This window comes from Ochotona curzoniae, unplaced genomic scaffold (assembly GCF_017591425.1).
Source record: "Ochotona curzoniae isolate NIBS_2020 unplaced genomic scaffold, NIBS_Ocur_1.0 contig_4797, whole genome shotgun sequence".
In the NCBI taxonomy this organism is placed as follows: Eukaryota; Metazoa; Chordata; class Mammalia; order Lagomorpha; family Ochotonidae; genus Ochotona; species Ochotona curzoniae.
Genome location: NW_024466390.1, coordinates 1,614,683 through 1,641,357, shown reverse-complemented (window position 1 = coordinate 1,641,357; position 26,675 = coordinate 1,614,683). Strand labels below are relative to the sequence as shown.

General features: G+C 40.6%; 2 protein-coding genes across 3 annotated transcripts in view; one reads left to right on the top strand and one right to left on the bottom strand.

Moving 5' to 3' along the window:
- Positions 1 to 18,299, top strand: part of YME1L1 (YME1 like 1 ATPase) — a 35,450-nt gene extending 17,151 nt beyond the window's left edge. For both annotated transcript variants that reach the window (XM_040988093.1, XM_040988092.1), the window contains 15 exons: positions 1,175 to 1,284; positions 3,136 to 3,286; positions 3,629 to 3,712; positions 5,868 to 5,950; positions 8,373 to 8,463; positions 9,732 to 9,884; positions 11,082 to 11,214; positions 11,918 to 11,980; positions 12,724 to 12,836; positions 13,650 to 13,805; positions 14,740 to 14,891; positions 15,716 to 15,842; positions 15,937 to 16,010; positions 16,598 to 16,684; positions 17,929 to 18,299. In XM_040988093.1, the coding sequence (XP_040844027.1) occupies positions 1,175 to 1,284; positions 3,136 to 3,286; positions 3,629 to 3,712; positions 5,868 to 5,950; positions 8,373 to 8,463; positions 9,732 to 9,884; positions 11,082 to 11,214; positions 11,918 to 11,980; positions 12,724 to 12,836; positions 13,650 to 13,805; positions 14,740 to 14,891; positions 15,716 to 15,842; positions 15,937 to 16,010; positions 16,598 to 16,684; positions 17,929 to 18,072 (1,721 nt within the window). In that variant the 3' untranslated portion in view covers positions 18,073 to 18,299. The remainder of the gene's footprint in view (positions 1 to 1,174; positions 1,285 to 3,135; positions 3,287 to 3,628; positions 3,713 to 5,867; positions 5,951 to 8,372; positions 8,464 to 9,731; positions 9,885 to 11,081; positions 11,215 to 11,917; positions 11,981 to 12,723; positions 12,837 to 13,649; positions 13,806 to 14,739; positions 14,892 to 15,715; positions 15,843 to 15,936; positions 16,011 to 16,597; positions 16,685 to 17,928) is intronic.
- A 3,367-nt stretch (positions 18,300 to 21,666) lies between these two features.
- The window catches only part of LOC121161609 (ankyrin repeat domain-containing protein 26-like), an 87,485-nt gene continuing 82,476 nt past the window's right edge, over positions 21,667 to 26,675 (bottom strand). Inside the window, exons 33-34 of the mRNA XM_040988091.1 lie at positions 23,061 to 23,106; positions 21,667 to 22,102 (exon numbers count right to left, since the gene is read on the bottom strand). Coding sequence (XP_040844025.1) covers positions 21,966 to 22,102; positions 23,061 to 23,106 — 183 coding nt within the window. The 3' untranslated portion in view covers positions 21,667 to 21,965. The remainder of the gene's footprint in view (positions 22,103 to 23,060; positions 23,107 to 26,675) is intronic.

The window sequence follows — 26,675 nt, the reverse complement described above, 5'->3', positions numbered from 1 at the left end:
TTCCAGGTTTCCCATGCTGGTACAGAGTCCCAAGGCTTGGGGCCATCCTCTATTGTTTTCCCAGGACACAAGCAGGGAGCTGGAAGGGAAATGGAGCATCTGGGATACTAACTGGCTTCCATATAGGACCTGGCGCATGCAAGGCAAGGATTTAGCCACTAGGCTACTGCGCCAGATCGAGAGCACATGGTTATTTTTTTTTAAAAGAGATTTATTTATTTATTGGAAAGTCAGATATACAGAGAGGAGGAGAGGCAGAGAGGAAGATCTTCTGTCCGATGATTCACTCCCCAAGTGAGCGCAATAGCCGGAGCTATGCCGATCCGGAGCCATGTGCCAGGAACTTCTTCTAGGTCTCCCACGCGGGTGCAAGGTCCCAAGGCTTTGGGCTGTCCTCAACTGCTTTCCCAGGCCACAAGCAGGGAGCTGGATGGGAAGGGGAGCTGCTGGGATTAGAACCGGTGCCCATATGGAATCCCGGCGCATTCAAGGCGAGGACTTCAGCTGCTAGGCCACGCCGCTGGGCCCAAGAGCACATGGTTATTAACAGCTTTCTTAGAAAGCTGTTTCTTACTGTCAGAATTTAAAGCACAAGGACTCACTTTTTGGTATTTGGCTGTTGAAAGATATATGTGTGGAATGTTTGCTGCAATAGTCATCAGTGACAACCAGGAAATGTCCATAGTAGGAAGAAAGTTTAATAAGTTGTACTCTGATAAATTGGAAAACTGTATATAAACACATTAAACTATGAGTGCATTCTCTGTTCTGATTTGAAAATTACACTTGGAATTTTGTTAAATGAAAAGGAAACAATTATAAAAATTTACACAATTAGGATAGTTTTTATAAAAAGTGTATGTGTGTACCAAGATAGTCTTGGAGTTGTTGACTGGTTGCTTCTGGAAAGTGGGATCAACTGGGGGAATTAGGAGACGTTTTGATTTGCTGCCCTGTTTTAAAAAATGGTTTTTGATTACTATGAATATAGAAAGGTAATTATACAAATTTAAATAACAGATTTATTTTTGGGAAAGTTGTGATTTACTAGAGTTGCTGTCCTGTTTTCCAACTTAGTTGGAATGTAAAAAACTAGAGTCCAGTTTGTAATCATAGTTTCAGGCTTTCAGATTCTTTGGCATCTTTATATAGTAAATGGTGCTGTTTTATTTAGTTTTTATACAGTCTCGGGGTTTTAAAACTTTGAAATCAAGAACACGACGGCTACAGTCCACCTCTGAAAGATTAGCTGAAACACAGAATATCGCACCTTCCTTCGTAAAGGTAATTGGACCTTTGTTTCCCGTTCCAGAAAGCAGTAACTTGGAAGTTTGTGCTTGCTCTCTCTAGGTACTATGCTTGCCTTGAAGAGGAGACAACTTGTCTTGCTGAGGAGACAGCTCCCTCAGAGTGTTTTCTACCAATCTCTGCCTTTTGTTGTTGTTGATGTCAAAAAGATTTACTTCTTTTTATTGGAAGGGCAGATTTATAGAGAAAAGGATAGAAAGGAAGATCTACCTGCTGGTTCACTCCCCAAATGGCTGAAAAGGCTAGAGCTGATTCCATCCAAAGCCAGGAGCTTCTCTGGGTCACCCCCTATGGAGGCTTGGGCCATCCTCCCCTGCATTCCTAGGCTGTAAGCAGAGAGTTGAATGAGAAATGAAGCAGCCAGGACACAAACTGGCACCCAAATGGGATTCCAGCACCGCTTGGAGGTGGAGGATTAGCCTCTTTAGCCAAAGCACCAGCCTGATCTCTACTTTCTTATGTGTCTCCTATACCAATGAGCAGCATTTACTCAAGCTGCAGAACTGAGGATGTGCCTAAATTGCTCCATTAGTCCCTGAGGTTGTTTATCCAGCCTCCCCAATATTAAAGCTCTTTTACTCCTAATCACCGATTCCACTGTCATAAGACAGACGTTAACTGTTTCTTGCCTAGATCACTCTAATACATATTCAATTAGTCTCCTGGCCTCCCAGCTTGCTGCCTCCAGTATTCCTTCCAGTCTGTCACATATGGGTATTTTTAAAATGATGGTGTAGGTGTATTTTTCTATTTTAGTATGAAGTTCAATGATAACTCAGTTTTTCATCATTTAGACCCTACCAGCTGTTTTTCTGTCCTCGTCTTTTCATATGCCATTTACTTTCCCTCTGTCCTCTTGAGTTTCCATCTTGTCACGTGAGGTTGCTTGTAGTTGTTGAGTGTCCAAGGCTGGATTCTACCTCTTTCAGATTGTTTCCTGTGTGATTTAGATGTCCCATTCTCTATATGACCTTATTACCATTCCTACTACTATTTTTTTTTTTTAAGATTTATTTTACTTTCATTGGAAAGTCAGATGTACAGAGAGGAGGAGAGACAGAGCAAGATCTTCCATCTGATGATTCACTCCGCAAGTGGCCGCAACGGCTGGTACTGCACCAATCCGAAGCCAGGATGCAGGAGCTTCTTTCGGGTCTCCCACATGGGTACAGGGTCCCAAGGCTTTGGGCCATTCTTGATTGCTTCCCAGGCCACAAGCAGGGAGCTGGATGGGAAGTGGGGTTGCCAGGACATAAACTGGCACCCCCTATGTGATCTCAGCAGGTGTAAGGCGAGGACTTTAGCCTCTAGGCTACTGCACCAGCATCATTCCTACTACTTCTAATATAACATCAAGATGATTTCAGAAACAGCTGTTTAAATATCTTTACCCTGTAGATTGAAAACTTTCGGAGGAGTTTGTTTATCTTTACATCTTCAACGTTGACACATGACCTAGTAGATGAAATGTACTTGTGAATACTTAACAAAATAATAGTTTTTCCCATACCAAAGGTGAAGGTATGTGAACCCCAGGCTGTTAGATCCCTAAGGTAGCATGTAGCCTATGAATTGTGTTGATTATACTGTGGTTTTCTTACAGAATAACAAAATTTTCTTTGTACTATGATTTAATTGTTGGCATGAATAGGACCTAATGTAAATTTCACAATTACTGATTGAATGTTAATCTGTTCATTTTGACCGTGAAGATTTAATTCTAGACTTCCAGAGGAATTTTGTGTGTTTGAGAGATCAAAACGTTTTTGTGGAGCGTAGAGTGTGAATTCATGTCACCCAATAATCATGTGTTGTTTGTGTGTTTAGGGGTTTCTTTTGCGGGACAGGGGATCAGATGTTGAGAGTTTGGACAAACTCATGAAAACCAAAAACATCCCAGAAGCTCACCAGGATGCATTTAAGACTGGTTTTGCAGAGGGTTTTCTGAAAGCTCAGGCGCTGACCCAGAAAACCAATGGTAAGTGTGTTGGACACTGCCCGTATGTGGAAAGAGTACCTGGACAGCCACAGGCCTATAGTTAACTTATTACAAGAAATCCTTCTAAAATCTGATTTCCCATTGAATGTAATTTAAGCTATATGGAAATGGAAGTATTACTGGCAGTTTTTTCCCTCCAAGAAGAACCTGTTTGGCTCATGAAGCAGTTTGCTGGCAGGATATTAAAGCTACTGTACAAAAGAATGCCTGATTGCATTACCTGCAAAGGAATAGAATTAACATCAGTAATGTAATGTGTGCATTTCATTGAGCTGCACATGGCAGTGTCATTTGACTTACATTTATTTCTTTCCCTTCCAGATTCCCTTAGGCGAACTCGCTTGATTCTGTTTGTTCTGCTGCTGTTTGGCATTTATGGACTGTTGAAAAATCCATTTTTATCTGGTAAAGGCTCTTTTTTGATTTTTCAGACTTATTAACATCCTTTATTTATTTTTGTTTAGTTGGTTGTTTCTTTTATTTGCAAGAGAGGAAAGGGGCAGCAGGGGAACTCTCACACTGCACTGATTCACTCGCTTGAACCAAAGGAAGCTGGCATCAGCTTTCAGTCAGTTGTTGTCCCCAGGGGAATCAACCCAGACCCTCGGGGACTGGCATGGGCATCCCGGTGGGCATCTTCACTGCTAGGGCCAAGGCCTGCCCTCGGCTTTGTTCATTTACTTCTTCAAATATGCATTTTCCTTTTCATGTTTAGTCTGAAATGTACCGCAAGAGAACACCAATGTTTATGGTTTTACTGTTTGGATCTTTGATTCCTAATAGTAGTTTCTTCACCAGAGTTTCATAAAGTGATACCTATCCCATTATAAAAGTAAAAAATTATAGCTTTGTAATAGAAGTGCCAAGTGAAAACATTCTGTTTTGAAGATAGCTTACTCATTTGAATTTTTCTATTAAAGTTGCTTTAAATAAGTCACCTTTTTCAATTTGCTGGTATAACAGGAAATATTATCATTAGGTTTAAATGATCTCAATTTTTTTTAACTACCATTTTGCTTTTAGCCTGTGTTCTGTATTCTTCATATAGTTAAGCATCTGTATAAATACTTTAAAAATGCTTTATTAGACTAAAGCTAATTGGCCAGTCTTCAATTTTTAAAAATTTTCCTCTGTTAACTGGATTATATTTTTGACTTGTGAAGCATTTCTTCTTAGCCCTGTATTGTTTTCCTACTCATGTAATATGTTTGGAATAGCATTTATTGTACCAGGTGGCAGACCTGCATGGCATGTCAAAGTAACTGAGTCTCAGTTGTAGTTCTCCTGGTGCAGCTTCCTACGGCTGTGTCCCCAGGAGGCAGCAGGTGAAGGTGCCAGTGGCTGTGTCCCCGGCTTCCACATGGGAGACCAGTATTGAGTTCTCAGTTCCTCGTCCTGTTGAGTGAGCTTGTAGATGAAAGATTGCTTTCTCTCTGTGTCTATTATTCTGCTTTTCTAATAAATAAGGAAATAAATATTTTTAAAGGAATGGCAATTATTTTGGGTCCCTGTGCCATTGAGCTAAAGACCTATATTTCAGCACGCTTTTAAGTATTTTAAAAAGTATTTTTAAAAAGTGAAGTTTGGGCCCGGTGCGGTGGCGCAAGTGGTTAAGGTCCTCGCCTTGCACGCCCGGGATCCCATATGGGCGCCGGTTCTAATCCCGGCAGCCCCGCTTCCCTTCCAGCTCCCTGCCTGTGGCCTGGGAAAGCAGTCGAGGACGGCCCAAAGCTTTGGGACCCTGCACCCGCGTGGGAGACCTGGAAGAGGCTCCTGGCTTTGGATCAGCATAGTATCGGCCCGTTGCGCTCACTTGGGGAGTGAATCATCGGACGGAAGATCTTCCTCTCTGTCTCTCCTCTCTGTATATCCGCCTTTCCAATGAAAAAATAATAAAAATAAATCTTTAAAAAAAAAAAGTGAAATTTGAGGGCCTGGTGGCGTGGCCTAGTGGCTAAAGTCATCACCTTGCACGCACTGGGATCCCATATGGGCACCGGTTCTAATCCCAGCAGCCCCACTTCCCATCCAGCTCCCTGCTTGTGGCCTGGGAAAGCAGTCGAGGACGGCCCAAAACCTTGGGACCCTGCACCCGTGTGGGATGCCCGGAGAAAGTTCCTGGATCCTGGCTTCGGATCGGCATAGCATCGACCGTTGCAGTCACTTGGGGAGTGAATCATCAGATGGAAGATCTTCCTCTCTGTCTCTTCTCCTCTCTGTGTATCTGACTTTCCAAAAAATAAATAAATCTTTGTTTAAAAAGTGAAGTTTGAGAAACATTATTAAAATTTATATCTTTAGAGCTTATAAGAATAGATCTTACAAAAAGAGTCATACAATTCTTAGTTTTAACTAAAGAAAGTATAGTTGTATCTTAATGTGAGCTGATACTTTTGGATAACTCTTTGACCATAGCAAGATGTAGTGGCTACTTTTCACTCTGAATAAATGTATGTGAACTTAGATCTCTTACTAGGTTATTTCGTTTTACATCTGAAAAGTACAGTCATTAGGCTTCGATTCATCTCTAAGTTGTGACCATTTGTTTTCTTTCCTTTAGTCCGCTTCCGAACAACAACTGGACTTGATTCTGCAGTAGATCCTGTCCAGATGAAAAATGTCACCTTTGAACATGTTAAAGGGGTAAGTGAAGATTTCCTTCTTAATACATTATCTAATTGGTATTTTATAGGAAGTCAGCATTTTCAGTTTAAAGGTTATTCTGGAATTTTGTCATAACATCCAAAAGTATGAGAAACCTTATATTCTGGAGTAAATAATAGCTGTAGAAAATCGAATCCTATTTCATAAAGTAGTATAGTGTTGTCTTGAAGAGCAGTGTACTATAATGGAATGAACATGAACTTCAGAATCAACCAACTAGACTAAGGTTTCAAATATTCTTTGTTCTTTCTGTCTAAGTGACTTTGAACAATTGACATTAAACTCTTGACAGATACTCAGTGTGCTTGGCATATAATGGATAATCAGTTGTTGGTCCTACTTGATCTTATTCCTCTTATTGAACTTTGTAACTCTAGTATCTGGAACATATTAAACAGTATGTATTTCTTGAATGAGTCCATTGGAGATGTTCAGATTTATACTTACTTAACAAATACTTGATGATATGTAGAAATCCTGCGGCTGTAAAAGTAATTTTCTATTTTTTTTGTGGAGTTATATTCTAAAAGCAGGTATTAAATTTTGTTACAGTATCAGAAAAAAAGAATGTTAAAAAGTAATAAAAATGTGGAGGGGTAAAAAGAGCAAGATTAAGAAGATACCATTGTAGCATTTCATCTTCAATGTGTGCAGGCTGTGATCATAGTAAAATTACTAGGAGAGGAGCTCTGAGTTTGATTACCAGGTTACATACCATCTTCTAAGCCATTATAAAGACTGACTGACTGACTGGACTCTGCAAGTAGGGACCATTGCAGGATTATCAGCAGGAATGGAAGGATGTAACCTAGATTTTAATGACACCAATCTGATTGCTGTGTTGAGAAAATCTTGAGGGACAATGGTAGATAAAGACTGTTATAGCAGAGCAGCCAAGAAGGGAAGAAGCTTAGCTTGGCATTGTTGCAGAGGAGTTGGTAAAATACAGTTAGGTTCTAGTTATCTGTTTTGAAGGTAGAGCCAGCAAGGTTTTCTGAGTAAAATATAATGTGTGAGAGAAAGAAGAGTAAAAATGACCGACCACAAGATTTTGAGCCTGGTCAAAATGAAGAAGGGAGCTTATTTCTGAGATTTAAAATAAAAAGCTAGGAGTACAGAAAATTTCAGAGACAAATGAAAATTTCAGTTTGGGTTGTGAGTTTTAGGATATGCAGATGAAAATACTGAGTAGACTTTTGGATATACCATTTTAAAGTTATGGGAGAGATAAGAACTAGAATTAAGAGGTTAAGAGGGTCCCATTTTCCGTTTGTTAAGTCTATGTGTTTGGATGAGAAGACCAAAGGAATTGATGTGACCGAAAATAGAAGAGGCCAAAGTACACAGTTGACAGGGTAAAGAGGAACCAGAACGGACCATGGAGAGAGCTTATGGTGAGATAGAGGAGGGCTTTGTCCTGGAAGGAAATACTGCAAAACCTAGAGTAAGCCGTTTGGTGCAGTGCTGTTACTGGGTCAAGTGACACTGGCCGTTTGATTTTAATGGGGAAACCAAAGAAGAGGTTCAGTGGAGTGTACTGAATTCAGTAGGATACATCAAAGGAGATGGAATAGGTAATTATAAACGGTTCTGAAACTTTGAAAGGGTAGCTCAGAAAATTCATCGTGTAACAAGGAATCAAGTAAAATGCTAGTAAACTGGGAGACTGGGACCGGGGCTGTTGTTTGATTGTGGAGAGGATGTGAATGGACCAGGAGGAGGAGTGCTCTGTGGGGAAGTTAGGGAACTGTGTAGCAGTGAGAGCATGGGACTTTGGGATCAGTCAGCAGGAGTGTTTTGTCCTATTGATGTCTGTTTAATCTCCTCTCAAATATGGATTCTAAAAACATAGACTCAGGTTGTGCAATTAGATGTATTCTGCAGTATCCTCAACTGGGAGTTCTCTTGCCAAAACACTTGGGGAGGGATTTTTAATGTCTTTTCTTTATTCCTATAATCTGGAGTTGACATTGTATCCAATTTGGCCTCAAAGGCCAGAGCTGAAGAGATCTGATGCCAGGAACCAGAGCTTCTTCCTTTGGGTCTCCCACACCGGTGCGGGATCACAAATACTTGGGGCTGCTTCTGCTGCTTTCCCAGGTCACAAGCAGGGATGTGGTCACAAGCAGGGATGTGGTCACAAGCAGGGATGTGGATGGGAAGTGGAGTAGCTGGGACACGAAACTGCCCATATAGGATCCCGACATGTGCAAGGCAAGGACTTTAGCCACTATGGGCACTTTTTTTGCTGAAATAAAGAGAAGGCAAAGCTAGTGTACAGATTCAATTTCGGTTTTCCTTTTTTTTTCTCTTCCCAATTATGGCTTTCATAGAGGAATCCTTGATAATCTAACAAGATTAAATATAATTTAAAATTATTTCATCAATCATGTCACCATAGGTGGAGGAAGCTAAACAGGAGTTACAGGAAGTTGTTGAATTCTTGAAAAATCCACAAAAATTTACTGTGCTTGGAGGTAAACTACCAAAAGGTAAGCTATTTTTTTTTAAACCTTAAGTTAATGTCAGGGAATTTTCATCATTTTTTTTTAAAGATTTATTTGCTTTTATTGAGAGGAGACAAAAAGATCTTCCATCCGCTGGTTTACTTCCTAAGTGGCTGCAAAGGCTGGAGCTGAGCTGATTTGAAGCCAGCAGCCAGGAGCTTCTTGCAGCTCTCCCACGCGGGTGCAGGGTCCCCAGGCTTTGGGTCATCCTCTATTGCTTTCCCAGGCCACAACCAGGGAGCTGGATGGGAAGTAGAACAGCTGGGATGGGAACCGGTGCCCACATGGAATCCTGGTACATGTGAGGCGAGGGTTTAGCCACTGGCCATCATGCCATACCCTTTCATTAGGTTTTAACTAACTAAACTTTAATTCTTATTACTGCTTGCCAAAATGTGTGAGTATTTTGGACAACACAGTTCTGCAACTTTCCGTGGCAGTATTTCTATATTGCTTGGAACTTTCTAAGTTGTAAGACTTGTGCATATACTGGTCTCCCTGATGAACCCTGCTTAGTAATGTTTAGTATTTTGTTCCATTTATTATTCACTTTGTCTCTGTGTAAATCTTTTTTTAACTCTCCAAGAATAAATTAGACATATAAACATTATTGCTTTTTGAAAATGTAGTCTACATTTATGATATTACATGTACATCACTGAATTGTTTGTTTAACTGACTGTGAAAAGTCACCGTGAAGTTTTCAAACTTGGAAAAGCTTAACATAATGTGTTAACACCCATATACTTAGACGTATGGATTTCAAAATATTTTTGCACCAACATAAGCTTATTTTTTAGTTCCAGTTTTCACTGACTTTTTGAAGTGCCTTTGTACTGTCTGCTTAGGCACAGTGGTTGTTAACATATTCTTGCAGCTGCATGTATTTTTCTGTCCCTAACACTTAAAAGAAAGTTGCATACAACCACTTAGAGTCTGAATTCTTAGGTGTGCGTGTTTTAAGAGTAAGAACATTGTTGTTAAAAAATATAAGCAAACTCACCAAAGAAAAATGTGCACCATTCCCTTAATATCATGTACCCCCAGTCTTCGTTTTTCCCAAAGGTGTCTAGAGCTTTTGAATCATTAACAGACACACCTGTTTACCATATTTCAAAATAACTACTCGTTGGTGTTGCTTCGTCCTCATAGTTATATCAGTGCTTTATAAAGCTGTTTTTTGTTGTTGTTTTTTTTGTTGTTGTTGTTGTTAAGAAACAAGTTTGGTTCATTCTTGCTTCCTTTTATTTTAGGAATTCTTTTGGTTGGGCCACCAGGAACCGGAAAGACGCTTCTTGCTCGAGCTGTGGCCGGAGAAGCTGATGTTCCGTTTTATTACGCATCAGGATCAGAATTTGATGAAATGTTTGTGGGTGTGGGAGCCAGCCGCATCAGAAACCTTTTTAGTAAGTTCTGCCTTATCTTTGATCCAATACCAAATTTCATGAATTTTAGGGGAGCACTTTCCCACTGTTGCTCTGTCGCTACTCAGCTGAGGCGCCGTTGTAAGGCTGTGGTTTCTGCTGATTAACACACTAAACGCAGATGGAGCTGAACTCTTCTTCCCAGTACAGCCATGAGAGATGTTTGTAGAAATGCTAGAAGCATTTGAAGGCTGCTGTCTGCTATCTTTGTCTTTTTATTTATCAATTGTGTGTTGTGTAAATAAGAGTAGTTGGCTTCAGATTTTGTTTTCTATGTTTATTGTATAGCCAGGAAAAGTAAAAACCCAGTTGGTTTTACCATATTAAATGGGTTATCATATCTTTTCTTAAGATCTATGTATTTTTTATTGGAAAAGCAGATTTACAGAGAGAAGGAGAGACAAAATTTCATTTGTTTGTTCACTTCCCAAGTGGCTACAATGGCCAGAGCTGAGCCAATTGGAGCCAGGAGCTTCTTCTGGGTCTCTTAATGCGGGTACAGGGTCCCAAGTATTTGGTCTACCTCTACTGCTTTTCCAGGCCACAAGCAGAGAGCTGGGTGGGAATGGAGCAGCTGGGACACGAACCCCGGTGCCCACGTGGGATATGGCTCTTGCAGGGGTAGGATTAGGCAGTTGAGTTAATGAGTTGTTTGGTATAGTTTCCGCCATATCCCAGGGGGGTCCTTAAATCGTTTTTTTTTTTTAAAGATTTATTTTTATTATTTTTTTTTATTGGAAAGGCAGATATACAGAGAGGAGAGACAGAAAGGAAGATCTTCCGTCCAATGATTCACTCCCCAAGTGAGTGCAAAGGCTGATACTATGCCGATCCGAAGCCAGGAGACTCTTCTGGGTCTCCCACGCGGGTGCAGGGTCCCAAAGCTTTGGGCCGTCCTCAACTGCCTTCCTGGGCCACAGGCAGGGAGCTGGAAGGGAAGCGGGGCTGCTGGGATTAGAACCGGCGCCCATATGGGATCCCGGGCGTGCAAGGCGAGGACCTTAACCACTACACCATTGCGCCGGGCCCCCTTAAATCAGTTTTTAAAAAATGGCCTTTTGTATGCTCTTTTTTCCCTTTGAATGTTTTATTTTTTGCTTTTGAGAATCATGCATTTTCATTATTTCTGTAATTTTGTTTAAAATCTATTGGATTCTTTCATTCTTTCCTGTGTCTTAGGGGAAGCCAAAGCAAATGCTCCTTGTGTTATATTCATTGATGAATTAGACTCTGTTGGCGGGAAGAGAATTGAATCTCCAATGCATCCGTACTCAAGGCAGACCATAAATCAGCTTCTCGCTGAGATGGATGGGTGAGTGAGTCGGTGTTCCTGTCTCTGGAATATGGGGATCAACTTTAAAAGTAGGATGCTTCCTATTTTAAAGATGGACTAGAATAGGAGATGCCGCGCAGCATTTGCTGTTGATACACTTGCTGGTTTCAGTTGTTCCTGTGAAGTGTTTGAAGAGGAAGCTTATGTTAGGTCAGCAGATTTTCCCTTTGATATGTATCTTGGCTTTTTCATCTGTGATATTTATGCTGTTTTAACCACTAAGAAAAGCAGTGATGTAAGTGGGAGCTAGTAGTTTATTTACAGCAATAGAGAGAGGCTGTGCTGGTTCCCATACAGTAGGTGACTGGCTTTGAGCATCGCGGTGGATTTAAAGCTGTCATACATCTCTAACAGAGCAAGAGGTGAGACATTATAAAGTGTAAGATATTTCGGAACCATATAGGAAGCCTGGGCACAAATAATGGCATTTAGTACCGCTGAAGGTGCTTTTTCAGAACTTAATTTGACATCCAAGTGTTTTTTTTATCAAGTTGTCTTCCCAAATAGAAGGAGAGACTGTAAAAGGTTGTAGTCACACATAATGGGTGGTTTATTTTCCATCTCTTTCCTTGGCTGTTAGTGAGTTTAGTTTTAAACAGTTTTCTGTAGATTGTTGCTGCTGTGTCACCATGTGTGCTACACTTTCAGTGAAGAGCTGCTGCTTTTTTTTCCCCTTGAATAGTTTTAAACCCAATGAAGGAGTTATCATCATAGGAGCTACGAACTTCCCAGAGGCATTGGATAAGTGAGTACTGGAAAAAAAAAAAGGTTTTGTGAAGTACTGTTGTTTTCTGCACTATGTGAAGTGACAAAGCCACTTGAAAAAAATCCCGTTGTCAACTCCATTTATAAGAAATGTTTAAGACAAGCAAATGCAGAAGGACAAAAGGCACTTGTTGCCCGAGGCTGGGAGAGTGGGAAGTGAGCTATCAGTAAAGCTATTCACACACACACACACACACACACACACACACACACACACACACACCACCATCGCCGCCGCCACCACCACCAAAGTCTTCAGGAGGAGAGCATTTTAGGTGTACAATTAAGTACAGTATTAAAATTTGGTTTGTATTTAAATAATACTGAAATACTGTCTTGATTCTAGAAGCTGGTAGTATCTTTGCCCAAGACTAGTGTGACAAACTCTTGGCCGTTGAGAGAAGTCTGGTTCTCCAACAGTCCACTTAGTATGCAGAGTTCCTTCTCGGCCGACCTGGCAGTCTCGGGCCTTGTTGTTTCAGTGTGTGCTCCCCAGGTGCACACTCTGAGACCTCAGTGGATCTCTCTTTTACCTTCTGGTTGTTGAGACTTTTTATTGGAGCCATGTTTTAAACAATCTCAACATTTATGTTCAATGTTGTCTTTAATCTCCAGCTGTCATTGTTTTCCAACGCATGCTTATTACTGTGTCGGTCTTGGTTCACTTGGTCTTTATTGTAGAGAGCTTATTAATACATTTTTCCTTTTGCATTCTTCCTCTAGTGCCTTAATACGCCCTGGTCGTTTTGACATGCAAGTTACAGTTCCAAGGCCAGATGTGAAAGGTCGAACAGAAATTTTGAAATGGTATCTCAATAAAATAAAGTTTGACCAGTGTAAGTGTAATTCTTTAGTAAAAATATTGTCTCTATAAAATGGTAACATATCACACACTTGGTAGTCCTTACTCCACAGTGTGTCTTGAGACACCAATTCATTTTTGTGCTCTTTGCTTTCATAGATCCATCCTTTTCAAATTCCATTCCTTAATTAACGTGTACCCAGGAGAATCTATCATTTTGAATTCTGAGTCCAAGAGAGTTTCTTATTCATAAATAACATTTGAGGAGTATATAGATTTTTTTAGAGGAATGTGAAATTAAAATGCAAAATAATATGAAAGGCTCTACAAAGAGTAATTTAAGGCTGATTTGGGACAATAAGGAAGAAAAGCAAAGTATAAACTTCTGTTTTAAAACCATAAACTCTTCTAAGCCAATTTCAGTTGTATGTGAAAGCTATTAAAGTTGTGGTAGTCCCAAAGGTGAATGAATCGGTTCACAAGGCTGTGGGGGTTTCCTGTCAAGGGGGCCCCTGTGTCCCAAGTGTTTGGAAGATGAACTTCAAGGAATACAGTGTTTGAGTACAGTTGTTAACTTGATGGTTAAGCTAATAAAAGTATAGGTCATATTTGAAGTTTTTAACTCATCGTCACTACTTTTTAAGAGTTTTTGTGACTTGTCCTAATGGTAGTTCCATTGACACACTTTAGCAATGTTAAGATTTTTTGTGAACTTAAGTTTGAATCTTTAGACTAAATATATTAACCGTGGAATAACCAGGATTCTCTTCTTTTGGACTGTGTGTTCTTGGTGAAGCGCCCCCTTGTGGTTGTTCTGGACTTTGAGCACTGTTCTGTTTGTGTACAGCTGTTGATCCAGAAATCATAGCCCGAGGTACTGTTGGTTTTTCTGGAGCAGAGTTGGAGAACCTCGTGAACCAGGCTGCATTAAAGGCTGCTGTTGATGGAAAGGAAATGGTTACCATGAAGGAACTAGAATTTTCCAAAGATAAAATTCTCATGGGTAAGCTTTCTTTGTATTCTTTCTATTTTATATTTTTGTGTGTTAGAATATACATTTTGGTAGATGCTGTATTCACACAGCTAAAGCCTGCGGCTGTAGTAAATATGAACTTACTTTAGATCTTGGATATTTGGGTATCCAAGATTTGTAATTAATCTCACAAGATTTCCTTTTCAAGAACTGAAAGCCACTAACCTTGGACATATTCTTGACAAGACTCATATCGGCAATGATCAAGCACTTGTTTATATGAGCTGCATTCATGAGTATTTTTCCTTTTTCTTGAAAGATGTTTTTCTGACTGAAAAGAGATTTAGAGGAACATGAAATAGATGTTTGTGAAATAGATAGTGGCAGTTTGCCATCTGACAGAACTAGTTCAGAAACTTCTTATACTGCCATTAATGGTGGGTCATTCGTGCGTTCCTCTTCTCTGGTGGTATAGAAAAGGGTGGCTTTAGTGGTTTTTTTTTTTAAATGATGTTTACATAGTTAATCATGGTGGGAAGGATCTAGGGTTAGGAAGAAGTGGGTGTGATCATTGTTTCCAAGCTTTCCATTTCTTTTTGTCATAGGATGCTTTATTTTGTATTCGTTTGTGATTCTAGGATTGGCTTGAATCATTAGTGATGACTTTTTTTACACTGCAAATTATTTTTTAGAAATAGTTAAGCTTTTCATTTTAATAGGATTAAATTTAGAATTTTGGTTTGTGATTTGCAAGTTATTTATTATACAGTGAATTCTCATTTTTCACAAACTTTTATTTAAAAATTATGTTCATCTAAGAATAACTTATGCAGAGCGTTTTATTTTGTTTTTTTCTTCTTTTGTAAATATTAATCCCATAGCAGTTATTTGGGAAAAAGGAATGTGGCTTATTGATTTAAATAGACCTTTCTAGTGGCGTAACTTACTTAAATTTTTATCTTAGGACCTGAACGGAGAAGTGTGGAAATTGATAACAAAAACAAAACCATCACTGCGTATCACGAATCAGGCCATGCTATCATTGCCTATTATACAAAAGATGCCATGCCAATCAACAAGGCCACCATCATGCCACGAGGGCCGACACTGGGACATGTAAATAGTTTTCTATTTTTTTTTCTTCATTTTTACAAACTATTATTTTTTTTGAGAAATAGGTCCTTCATTGTTTTTTTATTCCCCAGATGCTTGCAACAGCCTGGTTGGAGCAGGCTTAAAGCCTGGAATCCAGATCTCCATCTGGCTCTCCCATGTGGTTTCCAGGGGCTAAAATGCTTGAGTCTTTAGCAGGAAGCTGGCTTGGAAGTGGAGTAGCCGGGACTTGGGCCAGGCACGCGGGTGTGGGGTGTGGGTGTCCATTGTGGCGTCTGAAGCATTGAGCCTGCCACTGTTTTAAAGTGCTTTGGCATTTTTGTTTTTCGACTTCCTGAAGTATTCTGAAATCAGACATTTATCAACTTCTTCCAGTAAAGAATACTTACATGTTTCAGATATTGTATATATTATGAAATATAAATGCCTTATTGTGCTCTTCTCCAAAAAGAAATTCTTTGTGAGAGTTATTTTGTAGTATTTTCTAGGGTTTCTCATTTAATACTCTGTTTCTTTCTAGTATATATTATTTTAAACATTTTTTATGCAGCTGGTAATAAAGCTGTACTATTCCAACCTTATTCACTCTTTTTTTTTTTTTTTTTAATGAAATGTGTACTTGTCTTTTTAAAATCAAGTATCCTTTTCTCAGTTGCCGGGTTTGTCATCAGTAAGCCGATTATGGTCACTATTAGATGTCTCAGCTCTCACTGCCCTGTTACTACACACCGCAGGGAGAACTAACTGGTCGTTCTGGCTTTGAATGAGCCTCTTTGCTAACTGTGCCTCAGCGCCTCGGGTGTAACTGGGGTGTCTCACTTGTTTAGGTGTCACTGTTGCCGGAGAATGACAGGTGGAATGAGACAAGAGCCCAGCTGCTGGCGCAGATGGATGTGAGCATGGGCGGGAGAGTGGCAGAGGAGCTTATCTTTGGAGCGGACCATATTACAACAGGTTGCTTTTAAAGGCTGCTTCAGTTCAAATTGTGTTTTGTGGTTTAAAGTTCTTATTTTTAGTTTGAGCTCTGCGTTTGTTTTTTAAATTTTAGGTGCTTCCAGTGATTTTGATAATGCAACGAGGATAGCTAAGCGGATGGTCACCAAATTTGGGATGAGTGAAAAGGTAGTTTTTATTTTAACCCTTTCCAATTCTGCTTCTTTAATGTTCAGGTTGTAAATCGATAATACTATCTCCCTCTCATAAATTTCCCTCAAGTCTGTTCACTCTGCACATTGTTCTGATATTATTTTCTGAGTAACAAAAATGTAACCCTTTTAGCTGCTCAGAAATTGTTACTACATGAGTTAATGAACTGGTTACAGAAAATAGATTCTTGAGCCTGTTGAGGCTCTTTCAGAGATCCCATCTTTAACTTGTCCATGACCTTTATATTTCCACCTCATAATGTGTGACTCCTTCAAACACTTTTGATTTTGAATTCTGCATGTCAGGGTTTAGAGTACTTGGCAAGGTTTTTAAAGTAAATACTTTGGACCAGCATTAAAATGATCTAAAATTTTCTCTTTGTTAAGTTTTATTACTTTTGATTCTAATCTTAATTTTAGAAATGTCATGAAATTGCTGTTTCTTCAAGAACATTTGCATTCTGTATTTCTTCTTATTTTTTCCTGATCTATAGGAAGGTACTGTTAAATTTCCTGATATTCAGGGACTTCTCTGTTCAATGACTTTCTTCTCTTTGCTGTTAGCTTGGAGTTATGACCTACAGTGATACTGGGAAGCTGAGTCCTGAAACTCAGTCTGCCATTGAACAAGAAATACGAATTCTGCTGAGGGTAATGGTCATATTTATATACAATTTACACATATGTGGGTCTGGAACTTTGTGGAAACTATGTGTTGTGTTTGAATAATGAAGTTATCTGTTATTGGAAAGGAGAGGAGGCACAAGCTGAGTGCCGAGGTGCCGGAGTCCAGCTCCAGCTGAGTTTGGCACTCGCAAAGGGTGCGTGGATAAGGCGCAAAGAGGAAAGAAAGACGGACCACTAGGATGTCATGATCATAATGGACAATGCATGAAAGCTGTCCGCTTTATTTACACAAAATCAGTCAAACTCTGACTCAGACTTCATGGTCAAGTGGGTGTTTCTAAGGATAATTCTGCCATTTGTTTTACCTAAAAACAATATAAGTTCCTGCTACAATTCTTATCCTACAACTCACTCTTGTATCACAAAGAAAAGGAGAACCTAAAAAATGAAAACCTAAATAGAGGTCCCTTGATTGATTAGCACAAGGTCAATGGGGACAGCCAAGACAGTAGGAATAATAGAAGGCCCTTTTGTAACACATTATTATTGACACTAACCTCCAAGCTCACATTGAGTAAAAGGCCAGCCTCACAGTAGCAAACAATGCCTGGATGGATTAGAATTCTTCCGCAGGGTAGTCTGGTGTCCATGCAAAGGAAGGTGGAGCTGCATTCAGGTGGTTGTAGAGACCTCCACGGTGCCCTGCCAAACAGTGGGAAGTTCCTTGCGGCCCTGCCTACAATGGAACAATACTCTTCACACTTTCGTGTCCCCCACATCCACTGCACGGACCCCAACACCAAGGTCCTAAGTAACAGTGGCACCGGAACCAGCATTTGCCGCAAGTTGCACTGAGGGGATTGGGAAGGAAGTAAGCGATTTAGACTTCCGCAAGAATGGTGCTTTATTCAAAAGTGCATGTTTGTACCGTGCTGGAAGTGGTGATAGGAACAGAAGTGAACAATGCTCCTGGGGGCTCTGGATAAGCACCTCGATAGCCAACGGTCGGTTTGGAATGATTCTAGGTTGAATGAATGCCTTATTGAAGGATTTCTGTAGAATCAAAGGATTTGAATGTATTTCAGAGTGACCTCTGCCTTCATAGAATGTTCATTCTCTTCTGCTTGTGATATCAAATTATCAGGCTTTTAAATGCTTTTTTAATAAAAAAAAAATAGCATTTAAAAACCAGTGGAAGTTTTGTCCCATTGCCTGTGGTTTCTGGCCCCTGCGTTTTCTGCTTCTTAGGCCACTGTCTTCTGTTCCAGGAGTCATACGAGCGAGCAAAGCACATCTTGAAAACGCACGCGAAAGAGCATAAGAATCTAGCAGAAGCTTTACTGACCTATGAGACTTTGGATGCCAAAGAGATTCAGATTGTGCTCGAGGGGAAGAAGCTGGAAGTGAGATAATGACTCAGTCCGGAGGCACTGCTGGCGTTGTAGCAGGCATCTGAGTAATATCACAGTCGTTTCCTTTTGCAATGCTTCCTGCTAATCTTGGTACACTTCAAGAGTATGAGAAACTTTTGTGATCTTTGGTCACATTTATCTGATTTTGGTTTGTTTCATGGTGACACCTCTTGCAAATTAGCCACCCATAGTATATCTGTTTTAAAAAAAATAAATCAGGATTGAAACAACATGTTTGAGAAATGTCGATCAGTTATTTAGTAACTAATGATTTTGCAATTGGCTACTAATTATATCTAAAAACTGTGCCTTTCGCTCCTGGGAAGCATTCTGAGCTTGAAGGCTGCAACTGTTGGAGAAATACCATGACCTCTCAATAGTACCCTTTCTTTTTGATAAGGAAATAGTACTGTCTGGTTGTTGGTACATCCTATTTCTGTGTATGCTATTGGAAACCTCGTTAGGTTACTTAATTATGCTCCAGATTGATCAGATATAGGATGTTTTTTTAAGAAAAACCTTAGTGGGGAATTGAATATACAGATCAATCAAAATTTAAATGATTATAGTTGAAAAATGCAGCATGCATTTTCATGTTTTTAAACATGACTATCAACCTATAATAATTTATTTCAGAGTAGCAGAATTTTGTTAAATAACAAACTTCATTCTGAATAACTCTGTAATTATGCTTGTTTTCAAAAGCAAAAGTAAACCAAGTCAGTCTCTTTCAAAATGTGCTGAATTATCCTAGATTAGAGATGGAACATTGTATTTACTCTTTATCTAGATTTTGTGAATATAAATGTGTTGTTACAAAAAATTGCTTTGGCTCAATATAAAAGTTATTTTAGAGTGCAATGTATTGGTTTTACAACAATATTATATTCTGGAAGTGACTTTATTAAAACTACCTACAGTTTTTTAATAACTTTAACCTGAATTTGGTTTTCATTGAGAAGGATAAATATGCTAAGTGTGGAAGTTTGAAACATGGTATTTTTAACCATTTTTGGTTAATCTTAAATTTCAGATTCATTTTAAACTGAGAATTGTTGCTGAAATAATACAAGAAACTCCCAAACTGCTCTAGTTTTTATTTTGCTCATCTTTTATCACTGCCCCTGCTACTTCCCTCATGTCTTCTCATTACATAAAAATAGAAAAAGTATTTATAGAGTCCTAATCCTATCGGACTTAATCTTAAGTTTTTAATGAGGTTTTTGAGGTAGAATGCAACCATTGTGTTTGAAGATTGTGTGTGTGTGTGTGTGTGTGTGTGTGTGTGGTTGTTGTTGGTTATCATGGTCAGCTGTTCCATCACTCAAAATTCTGTCATGCTGATTTTTGGGTAACATTTTAGGAAACTGATCAACTATTGTCAGGTCATTGTACAAACTTATTTTTTGATGAGGTATTTGCTGAGGTTGCAGTTTCTTCCCATCATTTGCAATATTTTTTGCCCTTACTTAGTGGCTTTTTTGTGGCCCTTTTGCTCAATAAGAAATGATCTGCTACCACTCATACCGAAATTAATTAATCTCACCCAATCCCAGCGTTGTAGATTTCATGTAAATAATGGTGTCGATTATCTCTTGCACTTACTGTCATTTGTGTATCTTCAAGAGAGCCCTTTATCAGATGGGCCTTTTGTTTTATCCCTTTTGATAATTGACTTCTCAGATGGATGTTTACTCATATTTAATATTGATGGAGTTGGATTTATATCTGTCTTTCGCTATTCATTTTTTTTATTTTCTGATAGCTAAAGAAGTTCCACTTATTTTTACTGCCTCCTTTTGCTTTAAATAAATACTTTCTTCAAGACCATTTTAGCTACTCTGATTTTCCTGCTATTATTTTTTCCTGAACTGGTGACAATGTCAGAGAAAATACTGATCAGAATTTTGTCCCAAAACGCGTGAGCTCTCCACTCGGCGTGACGGCTGTCTCCATTGCAGTGTGCCCCGACGCTGACGTCCCTGCTCAGGGTCCTGTCTTACGTTGATGATGGTTTTCTGTAGCTGCTGTTTTCTGCCTAGTGTAGTAGCTAATAAAACCTGGTTTGCATTTGAATCAGGTCCTCAAAAATTTAACTTGTCATCATATTTTGGTTGGATTACAAATATTACAAGACTGATTACAAATTGATGGAAAATAGAATTACAGGATAAGGTTATTTTGACATGACATAATTTGATATTCTTGTATAGTTTTTCATGAATTTTCAGAAATTTCTGTGCCATAGTAAGCCACTGTGTAAGGTACCATTTCCCACAGACTTTTTGCAATATCCTCAGTCCTATAAACACGCTGTACTGGGAGGAGTGTGGCGGCATTTGCATGGCATTCCTTCCAGACAGTATAACCTGTGTCTATCTGGGAGAGCACATGGCACAAACCAAATGGAAAAAAACTACCCCAAATGCGGGGTCTGCTTCCAGACCACATGGGAGAGACTGGGACGAGGGGGTAAACGCAGTAAAATGGTAACAGTTGGAGAAGAGCACCCAGGAATTCTTCATTCTGTTGCAATTTTTCTGTATAGATCAAGTTGTCAAAACAGAACACCTCTGAAAGACAAATTTTAGAAGTGATACTAACCAATATGTACGAGTCCATACTGATCCAAGTGAGACACTGAAAGTTGGATGAAGAACAGAGAAGTCACAGTGTGAGACGAGATGGTCACAGAATCAAAGTGTGATGCTCTCAGTGGAAACTGCATGACCTCCATCAGATTGATGGTCACGAAACGCCAAAGACACCGAGGGACAGGCCACATAGTGGGCTGCACAGTCATGCAGGAGCTCCGGGAAAGATCCAGCCTGAAAGAATCCAAGAAACACAACCAGATGCAGTCCATGGGTGTGTGTGGGATTCTCCGGCTACAGAGCACCTGAGGGCTCCTGCGGGGAAGCAGATGGATGCTGCTGGTGCCCGTCTAGTGATGAAGGCTGTATTAGTTACGTGGAATGCTCTGACTCGGGGAAACACCCAGACTTATCTTGGTGACAGCATGTCAGCAGTTCACCGTGGAACCATTCAGGGGAGAAAAATCTTTGTACTAAAATTTGGGACTCTGGTTTTATGATTATCCCCAAAGCAATCAAAAATAATAAGCAGAAAAGGTGAAAGGCTAGAGGCAGACATTTTTCTTGAAGGAAACATCTATAAAATTATAAAACTTTGATGACACTGTCACAGTTATACATCCAGATATTGACAACACACAGTAGCAACCTGCATTTCAGGACTGTGGTTTTTTTTTTAAAGATTTATTTTATGTTCATTGGAAAGGCGGATATACAGAGAGGAGAAACAGAGAGGAAGATCTTCTGTCAGATGATTCACTCCCCAAGTGAGCACAACGGCCGATGCTATGCCGATCTGAAGCCAGGAGCCTCTTCCGGGTCTCCCACGCAGGTGCAGGGTCCCAAAGCTTTGGACTGTCCTCGACTGCTTTCCCAGGCCACAGGCAGGGAATTGGATGGGAAGCGGGCCACCGGGATTAGAGCCTGTGCCCATATGGGATGCGGGGCATGCGAAGCAAGGACCTTAACCACTGCGCCATTGCGCCGGGCCCAGGACTGTGTTTTAATGTAATAACTGGAAAATACAGTCATCAGTTAACTGCTGAATATTAAGTTTGTCGTTTGGGTGCTGTATGACAGCTGACATTTGTGTACTTTGAGTATCTGAAATTTCATAATACTGGTTTTCATCTGTAAAATCTGCTCAAAGTTCACTTATAAATCTTAAAAAAGACTTAAGATACTCAAATTTTCATTCAATCATGATCCAAAAATACTCTTTAACAAAAACTTTCATATCACCTATTTAACAGGAAGCTATTAAAGTCAAGAGTCTGGCCAGTTAACTTTGATTGTCCTTCAGAGCATATAGTTTTTCTTCAAAATCTGTACATATTCTTGAGATGCTTTCAGAAGTAGATCTTGAGTTTGATTAGACTTGGCCATAGATGCTAAAGGAGGAATTTGACAGGATTCAGATTCAAATTCAGCAGCAGCTGGAAAGAAAAACAATTCTGGTTATCTCAACTAGTTCAGAGTTAACTCGGTCTACATCAATATTAAAAGGTGGAAACTTTATCACCGTGAAGAGGAAGGAAAAACCTATACGTAGAGACAACAGAGTAAAACTGCCATTAAATGTAATTTGTGTAGAAGTGCACTGAATTGGGCCTGGCACGGCAGCTTAGTGGCTAAAGAAGTGCCCTGAATTATTGCGGATTAGGTACAGTGCTCTAAATTTCCTCATTCTTCATTGACTCAACAACTGTGTGCTAAGCAGTGCAGTGATAAGATGAAAATGACACTGTCCTTCAGTAACGACTTGTTGGAACCAGGAAGAATAAATGAACAGGATTTCCAGTCACAGATAGCATGACTGGAATGAAGCACCACACCGGAGGAACGCCATCCCACTTTCATGTCACTTTAGAAGGTTTCTTGGTGGTGACATGGCAGTCTACCCAAGGGGCCAGGAGAAAGGACACCAGCTAGGGTGGAAACCGCAAGTCCAGGCAAGAGGGGGCGAGGAAACCTGTGGGATGCTGGAGCCGAAGGGCAGAGCAGCCTAAGTGGCAAGAGAGAAGGCTGACTGAAATAATGGGACAAGCAGCAGGCTGACCTGGGTGTGGAATGTGGAACTTATCCCTGATGAGGGATTCTGGGTAAGAGCTGAGCAACCCCTAACTTCCCTAGTCTCACTAGAGCGGTCTGACTAGGATCAGACCCCGAGGACTGCCCGTCCACGGGTGACGGGACCGTGGGGAGGGCAGAGGAACAGGCAGAGGTGGCCTGAGGCTTTCTGGAATAAGTGTGTTCTACATTGTGAATGTTTATGTCTTCACATATTTCATTAAAAGAAATAAAAGTATAAAACTGAAAAGGATGACCTTTTCCTATTTACAGTTTATTTCAGAATTCAAATCTACATTTAATGTACACATTTTGGCAACATACCTTTTTCTAGTTCTCTAGTTATACTTTTGTCCAGCTCCTGCCGCATCTGGAATAAATTAAATATTCAGAATTTTTAAGCTAAACAAGATATGGGAATTCTATATCACTTAAAAAAATGTAACCTTTAAGTAATATTTTTCTATACAAGACCTTAACCAAGGATCTCTTCAACAGGAAGTATAATCATTAAAATTCCATTCTAAGTTCACCTAATACAGAATATATATGTGTGATATTGTTTAATCTCGCAAAGCACAACTATTATTAGTTGTTGTACACATTAGTTTTTAAGATTTATTTTTATTGAAAAGGCAGATTTACAGAGAAAAGGAGAGACAGAGTAAGATCTTTCGTGTGTGGTTCACTCCCCAAATGTCCACAATGGCCAAAGCGCGGGGCCGGGAGCTTCTGGTTTCCCGTGCAGGGGCAGGGTCCCAAGGCTTTGGGTCCTCCTCTCCTTCCCACACACATTAGCATGTAGCCGAATGGGAAGTGGAGCAGCCAGGACTTGAACTACACTGAATGACTCAATCCAGAGAGAGAAAACCACCTTGGAGATGTTCATTCCTATGCTGTTCTGATAAATAAGTCCAATCACTGGTGGCTGTGGTGTGCAAAGCAACAGCTTAGGAGACAGCAACAGTGCCGAAAGGATGGAAGAGTAATCCGATGCTGATCTCCATTGTAGCAGTAGTACTGCCTCAGAAGCTGCACCTGCTCCTTCAGCGAACACAGCTCACCAGGTATTTGTTCATGTCAGTGCTCCCGCCTCCTCGGTGGCCCCTCTCTTGACTTCCAAGCAGGGGTGTACTCGAGAGAGGAAGCCTCCAGTCCAGCGTTGGCACGGAGGGGACGCACTGTCTGTGGCCGTGCACTGACATGCTGCCGTGGCCCAAAAGTCTCGCAGGCGGGCACTGTGTCCCAAGGGTGACGGCTGCTTGCGGGGCTTCCCCCTGGGAAGTGCTCACCTTTGCAGTCCTGTGGGGGCAGGACTGCAAGGTCCACGGGGACTCCAGGGCCTGGAAGTAAATGCACCACAGCTCAAGAGCTCTATTCTTCCTTCAGCCACACAGCTCTGCAACTGTCCCAGGCCATATGGTTTCATGCAGGTTAATTTATTAAAGTTGTAGTAAGGCATTTTGTTTAGTAAAAGTTACTGATTTACATCTGGGCAGTGCGGGCTCAAAGGGCTTTGCTGAGGCTGCAGAGCCACCTGGCCACAGGCCGAAGGGGCTTGGTAACTTCTGACCGGTCTATGGTGGCTACATCTGCATGTTGGGCAAAAATAAACACAGATTTTCAAAATATGACTCACAGAAAATGCATCTGTAAAACTCACTAATGTTTAGGCAGAAAACATCAAAGAGTGGTCTTACTGATGTCATGAGTGAAGAATAAAAGAACAGAAACTAATGCCATAACTCCATTAGTGGTGCTCAATTACTCAAAGTTTTTTTTAACCATAGTGCCAGTTTTTTTCAACACAGAGCAGCTAGAAGATAATCTTCATTTGAACCAAGCAAATACAAATGAGGAAACTCTTCCTAAGACACATTTTTCTCCAACGAGGATCTGGTTTACCAAAACTCAATTCCCAGACCTGCTGTCCATGTCGTGGCACATTTGTAACAAAATGGAGGGGAGCAAGTAGATTTCCATCCACGATCCAGCTTATCATTAGTTGGGACAAAGACTTGGTCTGCACTTCACCTGCAATTCAGTTCCAGGCCAAAATGATGGGAGAACCTTCACACCCACGTGAGGACCTCATCAGACCCTGACCCTCGGGAGCCGAGAGCACATCTGGGGGATGTGGGCTAGGCGGGCTGCCTGGGCCTGTCTGGCGCTGCATCTCGCCCGCAGTCACAGCATCTGGCTTCTGCCACCATCTTTCTGGGAAATGCTGCTGGGGGCTTCCGGCTTCCTCTGCCTTCTGTGTGAGGAGATGTGCCAGTCGGGGTGCAGTGTGTGGAGGATCACCGTGGCTCCACGTGCAAGCCACCCCCTACCCCTGCTCTCAGGTGCTAGGGATACAGCAAGAACATGGGCCTTCGTGTGTCTCACACCTCTATTCTAAACCCAGTGAGGAAGAAGAGTCACCCCCCCACCACGGTCCCAGCCAGAAAGATGATGAAACAATGATTGTAGGAAGTTTGTTTCTTCTGTGGAGGGTTGAAAGGAAGAGTTCAGGAAGAGAAATACAGCGCAACCGACAATGGCAAGGCTAACTTGCTGACGGGCTACTGCGAAGTTCTTGAGATCACAGGGCAGAAAATAATGTTGCACGGTCTTTTAGAGATGGTGTTGATGCGATACGTACCACACATGTCTTTAGGGTTAATGTGCTTTCAGTCAGAGCTAGTGTTTTCAAATTAAGATTTAATTCTCCAATGAAAGGAGAATGCGCATGTTTTAAACATAAAGAGCCACTCCTACTTAGTAAGATAAGTCTGATCATTGAAAGCAGTGCAATTCAAGATTAAATGGTGAACAGATTAATATCAAGGGAAATTACATCTGGTGGCTTGTAAACTATGTTAGTGTTAGAAATATTAAATACGTGTGTTTTGTCAAAGAGAAGAACTGGAAAACAGTACATTGATCAAGAAGCAGATACATTGTATCTTTGATAAAACCAGAACAAAGTTTTATAATTTCAGTTGTCGAAAGAATTCTGTGTGCCAAATATCTGATTTGTGATGCATATATTTAAATGAGTTTAACTTTTATATTTTATTATAATAGAATGAGGAACCAATTAAACTATGTAATTACTTCTGATATAGCAGACAAAGCATCCCAGAGTTAAACTGGAATGTGAACACTGAAATTGAGAAATTTGAAACTGAGAAATGTGAAATTAAAACTGAGCAAAACACGTCTTCAGTGAAGTATTACAACTCAAGGGCCCCACGTAACGGTGAGTGGTTGGACGCAGGCCAACTCGCTCCAACAACCAGGACATCTGAAGTCACAGACTAGACTTCATATGATTGTTATTCTTACAATCAGGAAAAACATGCTAAGATAGAACGCCACAGTAGAAACAGAAGAAAACCTTAGAACCCTGCAAATAAAGGAGATGAATGAACAAATGAAGTACTGATGCTTTCCTCAACGTCACAGCTGAAACAACTCTGAAAAGTCCGCTTCTTTGCGGCGCCTCACGCAGCCCTCTCCATTGCCTGAGATAGCATGTTCCCACCTGTCCCGGTATTCTGATGCTTTCCTAGCAGAAATAATTAAAGTTGCAATAACTCTAGAAGAGACCCTCTTTTCCATAACTGAGACTTGGTTAACAACTACAAGATAACCCTTCTTCCCTTCCTTCCTTTCTCAGATTTATTTATTTTTATTGCAAAGGCAGATGTACACAAAGAAGGCGAGAAGAGAAAAAGACCTTCCATCTGCTGGTTTACTTCCCAGATGGCTGCAATGACTAGAGCTGTGCCAATCCAAAGTCAGGAGCCAGAAGCTTCTTCCCGGTCTCCGATGTGGGTGCAGGGCCCCCCCGGCTGTGGGCTATCCTCTACTTTCTCAGGCCACAGACAGGGAGCTGGATGGGAAGTGGAGTAGCCGGGACACAAACTGGCACCCATTTGGGATTCTGGAGCT